Below are 22,994 nucleotides of genomic sequence, written 5' to 3' on the forward strand. Positions count from 1 at the left end.
GTTTGAGTTTCACTTCATGCATGAAAATTGTGTACTAATAATAGTTACTAAATGTAAATGTTGAACAAAGTGATTAAATTCGTTTGGCTTCGGTAGAAGGTAGCATTAAATTTCGCTCTTCATTCTATTCCAATTTTAATGCTTGAAATGGCCTTGAAGCGCTATTCAGTTTGGTTATTGAGTTAGTAAGCTCAGCCGAACTATCTGAAGAAAGCTTGTAACTTTGTTACTCTGGTTAATTTTTGCTGCGCTTACGTTGACTGCGTGACTGCCCTTGTCCATTTGCTTTTCTGAGTGCAGCAATCGGTTGTGCTTCTTGATGCACCCATCGATACCGCACGCATTTACTTTACAATCTTTGATTGCATGTCCTTTGCCTAGAAATCCGTAACATAAGCGTTGCTTCCTCACTGCTGCATACCGATTATTCAGCCTCATGTTCCTAAATAGTGGAATGTTCCGAATCTTTTGAGTGCCATCAGCTAGCGGAAAGTGATTACTTTGCGTTTGCTTGTTTTCTTTCACGCTCGAACTGGCACTGAATTTCGATATTTTCCAAAACCGCTTGTCTCTGTTTGTGCTTCTTCGGTCTTCTTCTCTTTTCTGTCCATGTCTCTCAGATGGAAAAAACAAGACGACGTTCCGGATACTTGATGAAAAATCTGAATTAGATTGCCTTTCTTTTCAAATCTGAAATCTCGTATGTTATGTTTTTGATTAAAGCAAAGGCAGAGTTTGATGAAAAAGACTACGAAGAAATTGTTAGGATTTAGATTCAAACTAAAGCTTTCAACTTAGTTAGATATATCAGAATTTTGTGTATCAGTACAATCAGACAAGGGCAAATTGATACAAAAAGGTAATTTCTTTAATATGAATCTTCGTGAAATGACGTCAAGACCAATATTTGGTTCAAGTGGATGAACCTAGATTGCTATAACTAGAGTGGTGTGATTAGATGAAGGATCTTACCAGCATGTTTTGAAAGATTGTGATATCAATAGGAATGCAAACTAATTCTTTAAAAAGCGCAAATGCATACTATTTACGGTATCTCTCGTGAATGATTTCAGGGAAACTTATAGAATCAAACTATTTTTGGTAACTGATACCCACTATATATATAGCTAATTTTTGAGGCCTTTCTCATCCCTAAAAAGATACCACAGTCTTCATCTATTATTCAAATCTCTTCCTGAAGTCTCTAAATTCTTTTACAAAATATAATTTTGTAATTCTATAAATTTTGAGAAACAAAAATATTTTAACTTAGTTGAAAACGTTTTTCAGTCAACCTGCGAAAGTTCATAAGCCAACGGAAGTTTTATTGCCACTCTCTTTAAGACTGTCTTTCGAAAATTCATTATGAAATTGAAATTGAGGCGCTCATTAAACTTAAACGAAAAGCTTATCAAAATAAACCCTAGAACTTTTACACACATCTTTTATGCGATAGTTATTAATAAAGTCACAATGTGAGCTTGTTGTATATATTTAGACAGACAGACAGAGAGAGAGAGAGAGAGAGAGAGAGAGAGAGAGAGAGAGAGAGAGAGAGGGAGAGAGGGAGAATAAAGAGACGATGCCGTTTTGCAAGTTCCTATTATTTTTTTAATAGAGCATTTTAAGATTAAAGTACATGTTCAAGATCAGATCAGTCAGTTCGTGGCCAATAATTGTCTGTCATTTTCAAAATTGTGATCTAGTCTGGGAAAGTATTGATCAACTCATGGAAAGCTTACATAAGTCTTGTGGCTGTTTTTCTAGCCTACTAAAACCTACTTATATACTATGATTTGGACTGTTTAGTGAAAAGCGTCAGGTTCTCTAGACAATGGTAACTATTTGAAACTCAATCACTGTTGAAAATTTCTACGGAATGTTTGACTATTTGTTTATTATTTGTCTCCGTTTCGACTGGGCTGCATTCTAGTGTCCGTTTCAGATCAAGCCGTGTTCGTTGGTGATAGACTTTGACGTGCCAGATGAGATAATGGTGGAGAGGTTGATAAAGAGAGGAGAGACAAGTGGGAGACAGGATGACAATGAGGAGACCATCAGGGCCAGACTCACCACATACAGAGAGGCCACTGTGCCCGTAGCCAAACATTATAATGAACAGGGCAAACTAGTATCTATTGATGCCAACAGATCTGTCGATGAAGTGTTCGCTGATGTCGCCAAAGCCTTTAACAGTCGACGTTAGTTCACAGGCTTAACCTCACCGTACGTTTCATGCAGTTGCAATAGTTTAGTGCTTATAGTTTAATAAACCTTCATAAAAAATGAATTTTACATTGATGAAAGATTGTATAACACTCATAGAAAAAAATCAATCAATCAATGCAATAATGAGATTAATAATAAATTGTTTATGGTTGCTACAGAATCATTATCATTAATTTAACAATGATAATAACCTTATGATACAACCTTAAAAAAAATCAAAAACAATCAATTTCAAAATCTATTTTCCAATCAAGGAATCACCTTATGCAGTTTCCTTTTCTAATCAATTCATCATTTATGAAATCTCCTTTATGTTTAGTTCACATTACCAGTCAGTCAGCCAAAGAACTACTTAACGAGCTCCCAATAGTCTTCGTGACCGGTGGTCCTGGGAGTGGGAAGGGTACCCAGTGTGACAAGATAGTGAAGGAGTTCAACTTTACCCACCTCTCCTCAGGAGACCTGTTGAGGGCAAAGGTCGCCTCTGGATCCCCTGATGGACAGGAGCTGGAGGCTGTCATGAAGGCTGGAAAACTAGTCCCACTCGAAAAGGTTCTCGACCTCATCACGGAAGCCATGACAGATGCAGTTACAGAGGGCCCATGCAGTGGGTTCTTAATTGATGGTTATCCACGAGAAATCGAGCAAGGCCTGAAATTTGAAAAAAAGGTATAAGGCTGCAGTTTATAATTTTTCATACTGCGTTGTCACGAAGTCAAATCAAAATCATGTATAGTCCTCCCTCAAATATAGAAAATTGGGGAGTGTCAGATACTGCTAGAGTTCTGTGCGCTCTTTGAAAGCTCGCTGGTCAAATCACTAATATCAAAATAACCCAAATAAGAAAAAATATCTTCGTTGTGTTTTTCAGACGTTGCACAATAGATCTTCCAATTTGAATTATATCTTTAACTTATCGTTTCTCCGATGTCCTGCAATTCAGCATTTCATATCCCGAATTTTGACCAAGTTTTAAATCTCACATCCGCAAAAGTAATGCTTTTTTAAATTTGATTTCAACAACATATAAGTAAAAAAGAAATAACCTTTTTTCACATTAACGGACGCGTTAGCATTCAATGTTTTGTGAAACAACGTGTTTTTCTTTTTTTCTGTTCAAACCAATTCATTGCGCATCTTATATACAGTAATAGACATCACAATAGACATATCGATTCAGAAATTTTTATCTCGAAGTAGATTAATAGAGCTTAAAGGATAAATAATTCGTTCTCTCTTTCAATTTGAGCGAAAATTTCAAAAAAAGTCTTTTTGTTTTCCATAAAAAAGCAGTTTCATTGTCAAGAAACTTAAAAAAATGGCTCATACGTAAAATAAAAATAAAACATCCGTCAAAAAGCAGCCAAACTTTGTATTCTAAGTAATTAATAATAAGACTTCTTAAACATTGAAGTGAATTGTTCTATTCAGTTTTATCAATCTAGAAATTATTTTAACTGGCTTATAGATTAAACTTAAGCGGTTGAAATTGTAGGTCTATTTTCTTCTTAAACTGACAACAATTAGCTCAATTTGCAGAGAACATAAACAAAACCGAAAACTATCAGTGTTGCTCAGCACATAGTGGCGCTCAAATTACATTTGCTGAAATGAATTATGACTTTCAAAATTTTGATAAGTTTTGGAACGAATTTATCTAAAATATATGCATAGTGCTTTTTTCTCCTTAAATAGCAAAACTATGTGGAGTATAATGTGCAATCTTATTTTATGTAGCGGTAACCTTCTGCGAAATTTTTAATTTTGTAGTTTATTGATAAAACTTTTAAAAGTCCAAAAATTTTTCAAATTTGTATGAAACAAATTCTTTAAATCATAGTAGCCTGCAACAATTCAACGATTTACTCTTCACTCGGAATTGAAGTAGCTTGGTGAGTTGATCTACCTGAATTGAAATACAGAAAAGGGTTACAAAAAACCAAGTCACGAACATACTACAATACTTTGTAGTGGTTTAGGACCACAAAAAGTTGCACTTTCGTCACGCCATTAAAGTATATATGATTAGTGCGTAACATTTAGGATATAAAGGTATTGCAATATTTCACCACAATATCAAGTTCATTTAATCTATTAGGGAAATTAGGTTTCATTCAATCTTTCAAACTACCCCATTTAAGAAACTGAATATTTTGCTTTTTAACGAGTCGAAGTTAATAGTATTCCTTAAAACTGTTCTGGCACCGCTATTAAAATCGTTAAAAATTAGCTATCTCAAAGCAATTATATTTAAATAATTGAACAAGTGTAATAAAGAGTGCCATTTTTTTCTACTTTCAAAAAAAGTTACAAGAATCGTGTTTAGATTCTTTCATCTCGGCTTTCGAACTCAGCATTCTGGCTTATCACCAAAGTTAAAAAAAAATATTTGTCTTCTTTAGTGTTCATGAGTTTTAAATTTTCTTTAGCATCTATTTGCGGCAAAGAGAATTGTTTTTCATGATGTTTGTTCTTTTGACAAATCTTTTGAGCTCGCATTGGCTAGGAGACAATTTAATAAAATGTCAACATTTTTTCAGATATCTACAGACAGCAACATTTTGCAGAACTTTTACTGCATTCATTTGCTTCATTGAAATTACATTGCCCCGGCGGCCAATTTCAGGTTTTTTGCAGAATCAAACCTAAAACAATCTTGAATAACTTTATCTATAATTTCTACTAGGCTGCATTCTAGTGTCCGTTTCAGATCAAGCCGTGTTCGTTGGTGATAGACTTTGACGTGCCAGATGAGATAATGGTGGAGAGGTTGATAAAGAGAGGAGAGACAAGTGGGAGACAGGATGACAATGAGGAGACCATCAGGGCCAGACTCACCACATACAGAGAGGCCACTGTGCCTGTAGCCAAACACTATCATGAACAGGGAAAACTAGTATCTATTGATGCCAACAGATCTGTTGACGAAGTGTTCGCTGATGTTACATCAGCCTTCAGCAAATTACTCTCCGGTGAGTCACTCGTGCGTTTACAGTTTGTTCAACAATAATCTATTCGCAGTTAACTTCTGTAATTTTACGCAAAGATTTTTCGTCTCTTGCTTTTTAACGAGAACTAATATGGATGAATACTGGTTTTAAACAGCGGTCATTTTCCTCGTATTTTTTTTACGTTATATAGCAGATTCCTTAAACTTATTTCTTTCGAAATTGCTTACCAAAGTACTACTCAATAAATCAGAAATATCTGGAGCCAGTTGTCTATTTTTAAACGCCATTAACCGATTTTTAACTCAACTTAGCTCACTCTTGCCTTTGAAACAGACAAACAGAAACAGTGTAAGTTAGAGGGGCGGATATTGTTTAATATCCGGGTAATGTGTATTAAACTGGATCAAGTCTATTTCAAATGGATAAATAAACAGTATTATTTAAACACCAACTTTTTGTTGCAGAAAGTGCTGTTCACCATTGTGTCTTTAAAAGTTTAATCAACAAAACTTCACATAGGTTAAGACGACTATCAGAAAATAAACAATCTGAACTTCTCAAGTTTTATTACAATTACTTTCACCTATGTTCCCCCTTTTAGCAATGCTACACAGTTAAACACAGCATAGCCATAAAACGCTCGATCGCATAACCACAGATATTTTGCCTACATTACCCAAAAGCGAAAACTCATAATTTGAAAGCATGTTTCGTTTCCTGTTTCAGTCAGTATAGCCCCAGTTTCCCCCTATAGTTTTACAATCGATTGAGGGAAACTATAAAATAAATACAAACGTCAATTTTCCTAAGGAAAGCAGGGAATACTTCAACCGAACGTCCGTCCGCCTACTCTCAACAAAATTTGCATTGAACAAAACTCGATAAGGCTTTGAATAGCAACTAGTGTTTATACTTAACCGTTGTGTAAAATTCTCCTAACACTATTTTTTACTGTAATCAGGCTTTAAGTTCACAAATTGCAAGCAAGGGTAATTTTTTTTCGTATTCAGCTCAATTTTAACAAAAAAAGTCCAACTGTTATGTTTTTATTGAAAAAAAAAGAAAAACAAAATCAAGACAGTTAAAGTTGAATACTTTATTTTGGCCAAACTTTAGGAGGGTATGTGGCTATTCACGTCGACAGAGGCAGGCAGAGGGAGAGGGTATCAAGGGGGTGGGGGGGGGGGGGGGGGAGGGAGGTGTAGAGAGGAGTGGGAGTGATAAAATGGTAACCAATGGGCTGCATTTATCACTAGGGGCACTATCTATTTGCATAGTAGACAATCCCGGAGACAACCCGGAAATTTATTACAAAGTGGGATTTTACTGCATCGCTCGGGCTAAGCTCGACAAAAACGAAACCTTAAAAGTCCATTTTGTTCTAGTTTTTATTCTTTGCCATATTCGGCTAATAGTCACTTCGGCTTTTGAGGGTCACCAAACATCAGTGCCTGCTTCATAACAAAACATTTAAGAGTATGTTCACTATTTTTCCATTTAGAATTGAAGCATAACCGCACATGGTGCTAGGATTTTCGACCGACAGGGAGCTTATCCGACTACGAAAAATTGAAAAATTTAGGCTCCAGCTTAATTATGATTAGTCTAAAAATCTAATTGATCAAAATATCGTCCAACATTCACAATTGGAGTGCGTTCGTTATAGTTTTAAACTTTCATATTTTTGGTATCGGCTAAACCTTCTGTCGGCCAATTGGGCGATCGCTACCATGCATGTATACAACACACGGCAAGGAAAGACGCCACACAGCGATGCCCAAATTGGCCGATAGAGTAATTAGCCGACAACAACAAAAGCAAATTTAAGCCGACAACCCAACAGATCGCCAATTATAAGGGTTGTATGACCGAGTGATATTTGACCAATACGATTTGGCGATCAATCAGAAACAATCGTCGGCTAAATGTCTCAATATATTTTGCTTGTCGACTGAGCCAACAGTCGGCCATTATTGATAGCAACCCCCAATATAGTCCATATGTGCTCCAACGTCCGTATGTACATAAATCGCACTAAGTTCCTAGATAGTGACTGTTTTGCTCAGAATGGATTATGGAATAAGGCCCAAAGAGTCTTCGAGTGTATTAGGTTGGATTCTGTCTTCATTTGAACCCCTTTCATAGATTTATTCTCAAATACAAAAATTTCACCCACTTTCCAATGGTTGCTTGCGTCACTTGATTATTACTGAACAGTTTATAAATGGAGTTTATTTGAAAGTAAGAGATTAGTTTTGGAAAGTTTGTCAATTGTCAAAATCAGGAGGGTTTTATTGCCCGTAGCTAGTAGCTATACTTACATATCTAATATTAGGCACTTACTTTATCCACACGGCTCAAACTTTTATTTTGGAACTGTCTCAAACCATTTCACTCTAGATTTCTTCAATTGCTTCAAGTAAGTTTTGCAAATTTATTTTCTCTTACAATACTCTTCGAGCACTTTTTGGTGAAGAAGTGCCAAAAATTCCAAAAACCTCAACTTGGAAACATTTTCATTTTTTAATAAATTTATAAGCTGGCTGTTCTATTTGCAGGAAAACACAGCAATTGCAATATGGCACCAAAAAACCATGCACAATTTCTCATTAAGCGTCAGTTTTGCTCAAAACGTTTGCGTTGCGCTAAAGCGTGATGAAAGTGGTGAAATTTTGAAGTTTCAAACTACATTTCGTTCTCCTTTTTTCCGCTTATACAGAAAAGATGGTTAAGCCGCTTTCTTTGCTTTACCGTTTTCCATACTGTTACAATTCGAATTAAAAGACTTTCATGGACAGAAAAATATAAACCCAGATTAAAATCATGATCTCTTAAACGTTACCGAAAAAGTAACGGCTCAGGAAATCTCCATCGAAATTCTTCTAAAAATGCAACTGTATTTCTTGAAAAAAAGCACATGCAAAAGTCGGACAAGCGATGACTTACTGTTTGAGTTACAATACAATTAGATAGTCGAAAATAAACTGTTAAACATTCACATCAGTTAAGGGTTTAATTAGAAGTTTTGAGAATTTACAAACAGTTTCATATTCAAGAGTATTTTCTACTCAGATAATTTTTCTGTGCGTTGATCAAAAATTGTTGCATTACAACGCAGAAGTATACCCAAAATGTCCACCTTAGTAAAAATCGCACACAAAATAAAAAGATAAAATGAACGAAATTGAGAGACACGCTTTGTATCTTATTTTTCGCAAAAGGATTTACGCCATTTTTGCGAAATTAAGTTACTTTTGCGAATTAGTAAAATAGGTGACAAGCCTAGTAGCACGTTTGCGCTCATTTTAGGTATCTATTTTTCGCAATAAATTTATCTCTAATTCGCAATTGAGCCCAATTAAAAGCGAGCTTTTGGGCATGCAAGGGTAAGTTAGAGCTTTATTAATTGATCATGCAACATTTATTTGAAGCTTTCTAAGTGATTTAAAGATGTGAACTAATGGCGAGACAAAATCTATTTATTTAGAATTTCGGTTTTTGTTTTTTTTAGGGGAAGTCATTTCTTATGTGATATACACCCTTTTCTGCTTCTGAATTTAATTTTTATGAGATTTATTTATAGAGAGAGAAAAAGCGAGAGAGAGAAAGAGAGAGAGAGAGAAAGAGAGAGCAGAAGGGAGAATTTTTCCCGAAAAAATTATAAGACACCTGTAGACCTGTATATAGACAAAAAAAATAAATAGACCACCATGAACCTGTAAATAGGCGCAAAAATATGTTGATCCAAAAATAAATTGGCCCCTGTAAAGCTGTAAAAAGACGCAAGAAGCGGCCGAGCAATGATGGGATTTTTCAAAAAAAAATAATGCACATCCAAAACAGACGCAGAATTGGAGTATTTTCCAGAAAAAAAATGCTAGACACATGTAAACCAGTAAATAGACGCAAAAATATTAATCAAACTCAATTTATCAAATCATTTGCTGAGTTCAAATGCTAATCTCTCATTAAATCAAATTTAGCAGGAAAAAACAGTAATCAAATCAAATGAAAAATTTAAATCAGAGGGAGTTTGCAGAAGATAATTTATTTGTCAAAATTTAATAAATCATCTCAAAATAATGATGCTTGAATACAAACAAAAGCCTGAAAAGGCATGAAGAATTAATGAGCCGACGATCAAGAGTATCAGCTAATGTTATTTTAATTTGCCATGAAGGAAACAGGTATCTTTTAGAGTTTAATTTATTTGTCAAATTTTGAGAAAAATCCCTCAAAAAGACTTTGGGTGATGCCAATTCCATTTCTCGGCCTGCAACTCACATCAAATAAAAATTTCGAGATAATTATAAGCCCTATATGGTATATTTTTTTTACCAGTAAACCAATTTTAATTACTTAATTGCTATCAATTAATAAAAGCGCATTAAATTAGGCTGAATTGCAGATTATAGATACATTCAGTGCGAAAATTAGATACATTCAGCGCGAAATAAAGTTACCTTACAAAAGAAAAACAGATACACAAATCGACCAGATTCGTGATACGTAGCGCGCAAAAAAAAGGATACACAGCTTGTATCTCAAATTCGCGGTTAAAATTTGGACACTTTTGCGAACACGGGTTGCTCAATTCCTTTTAATTTTGCCTGTTTTTGCAAAAGTATCTTTTTAGCAATATTGTTGCATTGTCAATGTATTAACATAGGAAAAACGAACAAGAGATGCGCAGATCGGGCGAATTTGACCGTGACTATTTGGGTATACCTCTGCGGCGTAATGCGCCAGTTTCTTCAAAGAGAAAGAACAGGGAAGTACTGAAATGGCCAACAAACAGTTCAAATTTGAATCCCATTGAAAGTTTCTTGGCAAATTTGCAGCAACATTTACGCAGAGTTCATTACAAAATATCCAAATCGTCTGCTAGATGTTTGAACTCTAAATGTTTTTTTTTGTGATGTCTGTGGCAATTTTTTAGAATTCTCTAAGTATACGTAGCTTTTTTGTACCATAGTTTATTACTGAGAAAAGAAGTTAAAATGGAAGGAATAAAAATGTATAATGTATATAGTTCTAACAATAACTTTTTATCATGGGAAAGCATAGAGCTCTTAGATTGGTTTGTTTTATTCTATCTATTTGTTTCTATTATACTCATTTATCTCATACTTCACTGATCAACTTTTCTGGCAATGACGTTTTTTTTCGACAAACTTTTAAATCCCACCGACACACTAAATGAACTAAGTCTTAGAAGTTAGTACGAGCTTACTTGTGGCTGTGAAATCTCACCAACTAATCATTAATATGAATACTTATTAGCAAGTGCAATCTTTAAATGTATACACTCTTGCTTAAAATTCGTATGTGTTTGTATATTACGGATATAGAGTCTAGCCAGATTTACGAGTTTGTATAAATCTTACAAGATACTCATTCTCTCAATTGATTGAATTTTCTGGGAACAACGAGAGATCTGATAATTAAATCGAATTTGTTCACTTTAACGTCAATTCGAAGCTACAATAGCTAATTAAAGTGACCGCCCATTTCCACCCCTTTTTCACCCTATCATTTTTGCATGTAAGAGCACAAGTGTAGGAGTGAATAAACGGAATAAAAATGGGATGTACAGAAAGGAGGGGCTAATTTGTTGGCTAAGGGGAAGATTTTTAGCCCATTGCTGTAGTATTATTTTAGATTTGACTAGGAAGCACGACGTATACACCCCACTTATCCCCTCAAATGAAGTCGAAAATCAGAGGTTAAATTGTAGTTGAGGTAGTATGATGAAATTATGTCTGAGCTTGGCTGGTAAATTTAATGGCATAGCGGCATTCTATTCAAGTGGTCGTCTCAGCAATGGTACTCAGAATTTTACCCAAGGCTTGTTAATTTGTTTCAAGTGATTATAATACTCCTGATACGCTTCATTCTTCTATATTCCATTTATATCGATCTCAAGTTACTTTTACAGTGTAGGGTTACGAGTAGTACATCGATGAACAATTTATACAAGGTAATGCTTTTTAATTTTTGTAACGCTGTTCAGCATACAATTTTAAGTATGCTCAAATTTTAAGTACACATCCACTCCCTAATACAACTCATGTATATAAAACTTATTTTTTTGTTATTCTTAAAGTAAAAATACAAAAGATCCAAAAATAATTAATTAAAATTAACATTTTTAGATATTTGTATAAAGTTTTTAGAGATTTTATAAACCTTAAATAAAACTTCAACGGATATTGTCAATTTCTTTAAAGTTCAAAATAAACGAAAATCGCCATTTTAAAAGATTAAAAAAATAATTGAAAAATAAATTATTTATATATTGCTATTCGATTAATTTTATGACACTGAGTCCAAAAAATTAGTTTTAAAAATTTTGCGAGCATATTAAACTTACCTCGCTGAAACCCGGGAGTTTATTTGATGATAATTGCGTTTTGAAAACGATATTTTCTGAAACCAATGACAACGAACATGGCAGACAAAATTTGAATAAATCGAAGCTAAATTCGTTAAATCCTGGATGAAAATTCCATTGGCAGCAGCAATGCGTAAATTGGCGACTAATCCCCCAAATCAAATGACTAGATTCGAGTCGGCGACGAGATCAAAGGATTAGAAACAATAACCTTTTTACGCACACTTAGAATACGAAAACTGCCGACGTATATACCAGAGTTCGAGCACGTCAGCGTTTTTCCCACTCGCTTACTTTCCTGATCTTAATACATATATACTCAGTACGATGTGGTTTTAGTTTTGTAATGATAACTGCTAATTCCAATAATTTTGAGAAACTGAATTGAATGATTGAAGACCCCCACCGCGCTGGCACAAGAACCAACTTCAGTTTTCACCTTTGAAGTGTAATATTGAAAATTGACCAATTTAGAAAGATTTGAAAAAACGTAAATTTTCATCAATTTAATCCAAGTTTCTCAATTTTTCACTTTTAAATTTTTTGTAACCTAAACTTGAAAAAAAACAACAGACCGCAGGTATAAGATATTGGGCCACAGATCGATCAGGCAAAGAGAATTTTGAAGACATTAAGCAAAAATGCTCAACTTTTACTTGTGGACGTTCTCAGAAAAAAACTAAAAACACTCAAAAAAACAACCATAAAAATCCATTTAACACTATTAAGTAATCAGTTGTCCCTAACATTTGTCTGACCATTCATATGAGTTAAAAAGCTTCATGGAAAGTTTATTATCCGAAATCCTTTGCGTAAATCAGCTCTCCCCTCCCTATGGTGGGCAGTCTAAATTTTGGTCCAGCCTCGTCTCAAAGGACATGAATTAAAAGTCAAACTGCCGAATTAATATAAAACGAATAGACAAAGAGGTCAAACGAACTGAAAAGACTTAATTTTTACTGTTTTTGTAACACATTTTCTAGGGAACAGAAATGTCAGGAGACTTTGACTCCTTATATTGTCAATTGGGTTTTCAAGTGCCCTGTTTAAATGTTTTAATGGGGTTTCGCCTAATTTTAGCCCATTCGAGTTTTTACCTAATGTCCCATCGACCGTGAAATGCTTTGACCTGGGCAACAGAAATAGAATTTAGCGCAGCTGCTTAAAATATAATGACTCGAATAACCATAATAGTTTCAAATTAATGATGACGGATTTTCGAATAAAACTTTACTAAGTCACTTTAAGCAAAAAGGAGGAAATGGAGTTCTTGTAAAACCTTCAGCTATCAAATTTGTTACTCGAGATATTTCCAGAACCATTTTAGGCCAAAAGAATAGCCTCTTCAATTGTTGAGATAAAACACAACTAAGTTTTTGCAAAGAACGACTCATATTGTATTGAAAGCTGATTATGATAGAAAAATTTTTCAATTATGAGTAATCAGTTTTTCATCAGTTTTTCATCAGAACTCAATAACTTCAGATGAGAAAAAATGATACCCGAAATTGAGAAGCGGTGCATATGTGTAGCTGGTTTCCACCGTGGTTTGACACATTTGTTCAAGTTGGTTCAAAATCTGAGAGATTTATGAAATAAAACTCATATTTCAATTTCCACTTCGTTCTTTAAGTTGTAACATCTGGTCTCTTTCAAGTAGGATCCGAAGAGATGCAAGAAACACTGAACAAACTGCCCATAGTCTTCGTGACTGGTGGTCCCGGAAGTGGGAAGGGTACCCAGTGTGACAAGATAGTGAAGGAATTCAACTTCACCCACCTCTCCTCAGGAGACCTGTTGAGGGCAAAGGTCGCCTCTGGATCCCCTGATGGACAGGAGCTGGAGGCTGTCATGAAGGCTGGCAAACTCGTCCCACTCGAAAAGGTTCTCGACCTCATCACAGAGGCTATGTCTGACGCTGTAGCTGCTGGACCTTGCAATGGATTTTTGATCGACGGCTACCCGCGAGAAATTGAACAAGGACTGAAGTTTGAGGAAAAGGCAAGTACTTGAAGATTTAGTTACTGTTGTCATAGGTCGTTTAGTTATATTCTTTGGTCATTATGTCTGCCGATTATAGCTATACCTGAACAACTAATTTAATCAAACCCACATGACTTTCTGACTTAGTACTCTATATAAAGTTTCATGTAAGAAGTTGAAACTAGTTTGGGCAAAAAGAAGTTGAAACTAGTTTGGGCACCTTTTTAGATCAAGCCGTGTTCGTTGGTGATAGACTTCGACGTGCCAGATGAGATAATGGTGGAGAGGTTGATAAAGAGAGGAGAGACAAGTGGGAGACAGGATGACAATGAGGAGACCATCAGGGCCAGACTCACCACATACAGAGAGGCCACTGTGCCCGTAGCCAAACATTATAATGAACAGGGCAAACTAGTATCTATTGATGCCAACAGATCTGTCGATGAAGTATTCTCAGATGTTATCAAAGCCTTCGCCACTATCGGTGAGTTCTCTCAAATCTGAGACAAATTTAAGACATTCTATATTTTATATAACTATTTTTCTAACTTTAATATACTGAAATCATATCAGCCGGATTAAACCTCTACCTGAATTTTTACTCCGATAAAGACGAAAAAATATTTTGTTGTGAGGGAGTCTTATTGTTTTCTTGCAATTTTAAACATGAGATTTTGCTGTCTTTCCAAGCAATGAAGATACTGAGGTCCTGGTTCACAGACATTTGACGCATAAAAGACCACACAGAATATATATATATATATATATATATATATATATATATATATTTATATATATATATATATATATATATATATATATATATATCTTTTCACCAACGTGCATTTGACAGTTTCTTTTGTGGTGCGGGGTATTACTCTTCTTAGATGTTTCAATTACTTTAAGGCCATATTGAGGTGACAATTCCCAGTCATGCTTGACGTAAAAATAATCCGAAGGCTTTAATTTTTTTTTGTTTTTGAACACAATGCCTTTTGAGGATAACTCTGTGAACGAGTCTTATGTATTTTTGTATGAGAACTCGAGAATGCAGAATTTATCGAAGCTGAAATTTAGTTTGGTTGAGCCATTCGGAAGCTCTATTTATATCAAACTGAATTTCTTCATGTTCTGAAATCTCTACTTTTTTCATATAATCAACATAAAGGAAAGTTTATTAATAAGTTGATCAGGTAGGTCATTTATAAACACAGAGAACAAAAACACAGCGAATATTGATCGCTGAGGAACCCCGCTTGAGATTTATGAAAATTTCAAGTAACTGTTTGCAATTTTTACTCTCTGCTGTCGATTAATCAGATTTAAAGCTAAAAATTTTTAAAACATTTTATCAAACCCAAAACGAGCGAGTTTTTGAAGAACATTATTAGAAATAATCTTAGCAAAAGCTTTAGCAAGGTCCAAGTAAACTGTTATCAGGGATCAATTCTCATCTAAAGCTTGATATAAGTTATCACAATGTAGTACAAATTGGGTTACTGTTGAATGCTTTTGCCGGAATCCATGTTGTTCAGCTGAAAGCTTCTTTTCGGCTGTCTTCCTAATTTGTTCGCAAACTATTTTGCACAGAGCATTGGAATTGGTCTGTAATTAGAAATTTCCATTTTGCGACCATTTTTGCAATGAGGACGCACGTATATGTTTTTCCAGACAATGAGAAAATTGCAAGCGTTAATAATGAAGCTAATCAAATATAAGATACTGTTTGTGATGTACGGTGCTAAGGTTTTAAGGAAAGATGGTTATATCTGATCGTAACATTTGGCGACAGATTTAATCTGTGATATTTCTTGTAGCACGACTTTTGCGTTGAAAGTGATGTCGTCTAGAAAATCTCTGGTTGGGTTGTTTTAGGCACAACAATGTCAGAATCATCTTCGATAAAAACTGACGCGAAAAGCTCGTCGAAACATTCCGTAATTTGTTGAGAACCATGTTCAGATTGACCTCTATATTCATTGTTCTCGTGGAATGTTTATTCTTAGCTAAATTTGCTCAAAAATTTTTATACATCTTTGTTTGTACAAATACGGGAACCCTCGATAAAATTTGGTTTGTCCTTAAGCAATGGTAAACTCATTTCCACCAGCAAATTTCTAATTTTCTCTGATCTTTTGTTCGCTTTCCTTAGCGTCTTCAACTTGTTTTTTATATGTACACTATGGGAAGACATGTAGGATGGTGCCTCAAGCCGGAGTTTTGTTACGTGAGGTATTTATTTTTAGCAAACATTTGAAAACTGATAAAACAATGTAACAGGTCACTGGACACCTGTTCGACATAGTGGGGGGTTTCAAATTGTGATAAGAATAAAAAGCCAATCTGTCATGTTGGTGTTGAGTTTTTGGAAGAGAAGCACTTGTTCTTTTCTTGTGAGTTTGACAAAAATTTTCTGCTATGAAAAATTTTAGATCAGAGAAGAATTTTGCTTCATCTGCTAGATTACTTTGCTCCACGTTATTGCGTAGAAAAATGTCGGGACAGCAGCTTGAGTTGAGGATTGAGTAAGGGTGCACTACTTCTAATCCCTACTAGTGTATTCCAATCAGAATGTGAAAAGTTTACATCAGCATTTATATTTATACTTTTTTGAGCAATGGAGTCGAAAAAGGATTCCAATTTAAAAAAACAATACTTTTTCGGTATTAGAAACCCGTTAATCAGTATTAAGAACCCGGTATTTGCTAATTTGTGGAGGGTTAAACATGGTGATGAATATTAATAAAAGCTCGTTCAGGAAATGAACAGAACGTGATATATATTTTTTTCAATTTATTTTGCTTGCTTGAAACAAAGATTTGTTTTGTGAGCAATAGTAGTACCATCGTCAGTTCCAAATTTTCTTTCTTTTCTTGACTGCAAAAAACTGCCCAGTTGAAAAAATTTCTGAGTTTCTTACCGTGTCTGTAATTCATGTTTCCGTTAAGCAAAGTATGTCAATATCAACTTCCTTTAGTAATATATCGTGATTTATTCTGCAATCAATTGTTAAATTAATCCGGCAGTTCAAAAAACTTAGCCTCAGTACTTGCTTTCTCTCTAGTTGTGTTTTTGAGGTTGTCTAATGAACTACCTTTTGACATGTTTCTTCTTCTGAGAGAGTTGTGTCTGCACCGGTTTTGAGGAACAGTACTTCTGATCTAATTTTGAGTTCTGATCTGTTAATGTTCGGTTTTTGAGCAAGTTTAAAACAATAGTCAAGTAGCTTCTTTTCTTTCTCCCAATTTTCTTTGGATAAGAATGCTTCAACAAACACGTTTTGAGGATTCAATTTTTAATTTGACGTCAAGAGCAGTCGATAGTTCCAGGGATTTGTCAACCTAACCAGAATTTGACGTAATTTTTGTGCTGCGTCGTCCTGAAAAAAACTTAAATCATGATTTTGTCAATTCCAGAAGACTTAGCAATCTGTCCTGTTTGTTTTTATCGTAGCTGATCAATTCCACAAAAGAAATTGTCCCCGTATCATCTTTGGTTTTCTCAGCAACTCTAAAAGCGATCAATTAGTTTTGATTTTCCATTTTCTGAGTTTTTTGTTGTCACTTGATGTTTTTGAAGTGAGCTATTTTCATGTTTCGAAAATTTCACGAATTCATATTCGTGTGAACATTGCTTATTCTATCGCGAAGTTCAGTTTTGAATGAATCTATTTCAGCTTTTAAATTGTTTTTCATATCTTCAATTCATTTTCAATGTTTGACTGATCTTGGGGAATCATGACTTCAGTTCGACAATATAAACATGCCCCAAAAACATCCATTAATGTTTCCGAGTGTTTTAACTTCCTCTGACAGGTGTGTGCAGTTAACATGGAACCATTTGTGACACTTGAAGCTTTTTCTGCTAAACTCAGTACAGTTGTTTCTACATTTACCGGAAGGAAATTCTTTGCGACACGTTTCTCCTAGTTTAGAGTCTTTTTGTGAGGCCTATTTCCTTTGAAACTGCCCAGTGGCATCTCACGGAACTTGGGACAGCTTAAAACAACACTTGTTGGGGTGCATCAATGCTTAAGTTTTTGGGGGACTGTTCTTCTTTCTAAAATCAATAAAACAACCAAATGAATGGAATGATCTAACCGGATATTTTGAGTCCTTTTTCTTGCTTTAGAGTGTTTTCCACCCCAAATTAACATGCAGGCCACAAAAAAGCGTTCTCGTTCTGAAATTTATTTTATGATTATTCTTTGATATGTATAATCTTCTCTCAACGCTTTTCTTTAGTAAGGAAAAGCTAGGGTTGCGTGCGAAAACCCCTTAAATTGGGAGCGAATTAGCATAAAACTTTTCTGTTAGGCAAAAATTTTGATGTCTGACGAGAATTAAATAAAACTCAAGAAATAGGTTTCTAATGTTACATTGGCAACATTTAACCACGCAGCGACATAACTTCATGAAGTCTCAGTCGATATCTGTCTGATTTGAACTAAGTCAGGAAGCTGAACGAGAATTAACAATTATTTAGCATGGCAAAAAACACAAGCAATGAAATAAAATTCTCATAGACCATATAGAAATTAGAATAATAGAATTCTCATTGAAATCAAACTGAACTACATGTAGTTCAGTTTGATTTCAATGAAAATTCTATTATTCTAATTTCTGTATGGTCTATGAGAATTATTATAGAAAAATGAGGTTTCACAGCAGATAGAAATCTACTTTGCAAATATCTTTAAAAATTAACCATTTAGAACAAGTATTTCTCTATTCACTAGTAAATGGCCAAAAATGATGTATAGTTTTTCAGTCTTCCACAAATATTTTTATCATGCGTACCTATATGATTCCGGCATCACTTCTGTGGGTCGTTACAACAAAATTTATATTTTTGTCTTTTATATGAGAAGAGTTGCAAGGTAATAAACAAATAGAAAAAGGTAAATCTATAACGCGAAGTAAGTATAATCTAGAAATAAGTACCACACTTTTCCTACTCCTTGAAGCCGTAAATAGCCTTTCAGATTCTGCCATATTTCTACGGGAATTGGTTTTTTAAAAAGCAAGATGCATCTTGCTTTTTAAAAAAACCAATTCCCGTAGAAATATGGCAGAATCTGAAAGGCTATTTACGGCTTCAAGGAGTAGGAAAAGTGTGGTACTTATTTCTAGATTATACTTACTTCGCGTTATAGATTTACCTTTTTCTATTTGTTTATTACCTTGCAACTCTTCTCATATAAAAGACAAAAATATAAATTTTGTTGTAACGACCCACAGAAGTGATGCCGGAATCATATAGGTACGCATGATAAAAATATTTGTGGAAGACTGAAAAACTATACATCATTTTTGGCCATTTACTAGTGAATAGAGAAATACTTGTTCTAAATGGTTAATTTTTAAAGATATTTGCAAAGTAGATTTCTATCTGCTGTGAAACCTCATTTTTCTATCATAATTACACGCTAAATCATTATAGTGAGTCATATATTTTAACAAAAAAAGGTCAATTAAAAGAAAGCCACTCCCCTAAAAGGGTAGTCAGTCATATAATTGTCAAAAATCTTAAATTTGAACTAAACTAAATTAATGAATGTTTTTTTTCCTGTTTTTCTGAATGAAACCTAACGGTTTGGGTAAATTAATTGTAAAAGCACACTGAAAATGCTAGTTTTTAAAGATTGATGTCGAACTTTATAACTTAAAAGATTAAAGCGATTCTCGGATTGCCCTTTTACAGTAAAAAAAATCCTGTTAATGCAAAAAGAAGAGTTAATAGACGAAGAATAAGACCATTTTTTCAATATTATAGACATTGTCATCATGAAATGAGTTGTTCATGTTATCATCAAATTTGAGTTTCCGTCAAAGTCATCTATTGATTAGTTTGTTCCAAAACCTTAAAGGCGAAAATTCTTGACTTGAAGGGCATTTTTTGGGTGGGGGGGGGGTCGACCCCGTGTTCACCAATTTTCTTGCCCCTTTTCGTAAACAGCACAGCAATTCAATCCAAAACTAGTCGATTATTGCCCCCTCACGAAATTATAGCCCCACCCCATTATAGTATGTTCACCGTTGTCAGGACATTTTACCCAATACCATTTTACCCAAGGCCATTTTACCCAATGCCATTTTACCCAATGCTATTTTACACAACCTGCCATTTTACCAAATGCCATTTTACTCAATGTCTTTTTACCCAATGCCATTTTACCAAACCTGCCACTTTACGGAAGGTCAAATTAGCCTAAGTATCCAATAATTAGTATAATCTAAACAATTAGGTACCCGTCAAAAATTAACACGGTTTTAAGTAACCAACGGCATCTAATTTAAACATAATGATGCTCTCCTTTAGGTACCAGTCAACAGATAACACGATTTAAGTTATTCGATTGTACTTAATTTAAACGGACGCAATACCACATAAACAAAATGTATTAATTAAACCTCTTTGAGGCATCATTCTGAGCAAAAGCTTGATGAAAATTATACGCATAGAATGAGTTCAATGACTTGGGGTACGTCCCAGAGAGATAAATTGAATTTGATAATTGACGGCACTGCTTTTCACAAAATTTGAAATTAGAAACAAAAACGACAACGAATTGGGGTGTTCAAAATGGAACTCACACAAATGCAAAATGACTTCCATCACCGCCCACTAGCAATTAATATCCACGAAAAATGAACACAACAACGAAATTATTCCTGGGCTCACTGAACAAATTGTGGACGAAATGAAGAAAACAGCTAGAACAGAGCAGAATCCAGTAAACAATATGACTGTTGGCAGTAAACTTCAGCCCATTGCGTCAGATAATTGCAAGACAATTGTCCCTGGCGACATGATCGGCAATGAACTGGAGCCTCAATAGGCAAAACATTAAGGAAAATAAAAGAAGAGGCAACCATAATAGACAGACAATTCGCTGTTCCGGCACAATTTGAAGAATTCTTTCGGTATGAAACCGGTAAATTAGATAACGAGTGTAGAGAAAAAGTGTAGAGAAAAAGTTTCTGAGGTCCTCAAACTAGAACAATAATCTTTACAATTGATTGATGATCTTACTTCTTAATTACAGAAGTCAAATTAAAGGTGAAACAATTGGAGGAAACGCAAAAGCGGCGCTATACCCCTTACAGCTCTATAATCATAGCAGACACGCAGCTGATGGCTTAGCGAAGACGACAAATGCTGTAGAGGGGTGGCATCTGGGCATGACTACACTTTTGCAAGGCAATCATCCGTGCCTCAGAATCGTTCTCGCGAAAATTTTGCTCGACGCCACAAACCAGAATTTCAATATCATTAAAGCAACAAGTGGAAATCACAACAGAAGCCGCAAAAAGTATCGGGTGATAGATGAAAACGTGTAAACATTTTCAAAACTGATATAACTTCTTATCTGCGATTTTTGGCCTATCATACCCATTCGTAGCCTTCATTGCCTTTTTTAAGCTCTTTTTATTTGTATTTGTCAGTATAAATTTTCAAAAAAAAACGTATTTAAAACTAGAAGAGCTAGAGGGATCATTTCGTGACATTAAAGAAGATGGGTACCAGTAGTTGTTTCATCCTTCTTTGTTATTGACTAGGCCAATTGGTTTCCCTGATTGTGACTAGTTTTTCCTATTTTCCCAACTTTGCCCAGTTTGCCCTTTTGCTTTTAATTTTTTGCGATTTCGGGGAAAATTTTTCGACGGGAATTGAACTACCGCGTATGCTGGTCAGACTGAGTGAACAAACCACTAAACCAATCGTGCCGGACATGTAGCGTTAATTTTGTTGTAAGTATTGCATTGCACGCATTTCAAATGACCGAAAAGCCGCTTTGACAAAGAAGTGTCTCTGAGCTAAAAGATACTTTGACATAAAAGCCGCTTTTTAGGACATTGACCGTTTTGTTGCCATTTAATCTCTTGTTTCGCATTTTTTTAAGCATGCTTGACTTCATTTGCTTTGAACAGAACCGTTTTATTTATGCGGTGTAATTAGCCTTACGCACTTTGCTTTGAACTTGAAAAGAGCATTAATTCTCAAAATTGGTTACGTTGGGAGTGGGTAAGTTGGCATTGGGTAAAATGGAATTGGGCAAATTGTCATCTGACCACAAAACGGGGGGGGGGCTATAATGGCATAGACCCGAATTTTCAGATTTTTTTCATTAAATTTGAACTGCAACAATTCTGTGACCGGTTAACTGTCGGTCATTTGAATTTCAATTGGACGGATATAAAGACAATAACTCAGCTTCATTATTTTTGAATACAATTGTATAATTTAAAAAGATGTATTGTTTTCATTAAGCATTGCTCTTGTTGAAGTATTAATTCCGTTCATACAACCAATTGAAGATTAAAAACTCGAAGCTCTATTACATTTGATAGCACGTGTCATATTATTACACTACTAATATCATTCTGGTTGACTGTACTCCAAATTTATCTTCAACTGGTTAACTGTGAATCTAAATTTGAGCAGCAACAGAATTGATAACTGAGCAATTATTGGTAACAAGGTAAGAAAAACTTTCTTGTCCGCTATATTTCCTGACAAAAAAGAGCTGAAATGAATTAAATATTCAGCAGTTCCAAAATGACCTCTTTAGTTCGCCAATAAGTTGACAAACGTAATAGGAGTACTGCTAGTAAATAAAAACTCACATTAAAAACGAAATATTAAGAGAATTTTGCGTTTTCCACGAACGTCTTTCGAGAAATTTGTTCAATTTCGATCATTCCAGAATCCCTTGAAGCAACTTTTGCGATGTGAATTTATGCATCGTGATCGAATTGAACAGAATTTATGCTGGACTCAAGATATTATTAAAAGTTTATAGCGGTTTCAAAATTAACTTCTACAGCAAACTTAGAATATTCTTTGGCCATTATAATTATTTTTATTTTTGTTCGACGAGTCAAACCAATTATGCTCCTCCCTTTTTTCTGAATAATTAAATAATCGGTCGGTGCAGCACATGAAATGTCGAAATTGTAATTAATAGTGCAAGGGCAACACTTTTTCGTCAAAACTGTCCCTCATCTGAGTGTATTGGAAACAACGCACATTTATATCAGCAAATGAACAAATCAGTAATTTTCATAAAAGTTTCAAAATGAGTGGTTTTTTTGAAATGTTTTGTTGGTATCAGTATGCTGGTTCTTAATTGCACGGAAAGCTAGATTGAGGATTAAAAAAAATCAAGAGTACTAAAATTCACTTTTCCGCAAAATGTTACTTTTCCGCATTGTATGCGCTCCATTTTCTCTATCCAAATAAATTGAGTTCCAAGTATATCATATGTGGAATTGATACAAATCATGGGTCCTTAACCCCTAGTTGAGAGAGGTACTTGGCTTTCAAAATAGTAATTAATTTGCAAAGTTTCGAAGTTTATCTTGAGCGTATTCGATAAGTAAACAAAAGGAGCGAACTTGAGCGATTTAGGTTGGTGTGAAATCTTATGTAAA

At 34.7% G+C, this 22,994-nt stretch overlaps 1 protein-coding gene across 1 annotated transcript in view; it reads left to right on the forward strand.

Annotated features, from left to right (window-relative positions):
* Window positions 1–22,994, forward strand: part of LOC142339683 (uncharacterized) — a 102,875-nt gene that overhangs the window by 63,422 nt on the left and 16,459 nt on the right. The window contains exons 15-19 of the mRNA XM_075389903.1: window positions 1,946–2,201; window positions 2,549–2,898; window positions 4,940–5,201; window positions 13,232–13,575; window positions 13,786–14,041. Of these exons, the coding sequence (XP_075246018.1) occupies window positions 1,946–2,201; window positions 2,549–2,898; window positions 4,940–5,201; window positions 13,232–13,575; window positions 13,786–14,041 (1,468 nt within the window). The remainder of the gene's footprint in view (window positions 1–1,945; window positions 2,202–2,548; window positions 2,899–4,939; window positions 5,202–13,231; window positions 13,576–13,785; window positions 14,042–22,994) is intronic.

This window comes from Convolutriloba macropyga, chromosome 5 (genome assembly GCF_964194025.1).
Source record: "Convolutriloba macropyga chromosome 5, txConMacr16.3, whole genome shotgun sequence".
In the NCBI taxonomy this organism is placed as follows: domain Eukaryota; kingdom Metazoa; phylum Xenacoelomorpha; order Acoela; family Convolutidae; genus Convolutriloba; species Convolutriloba macropyga.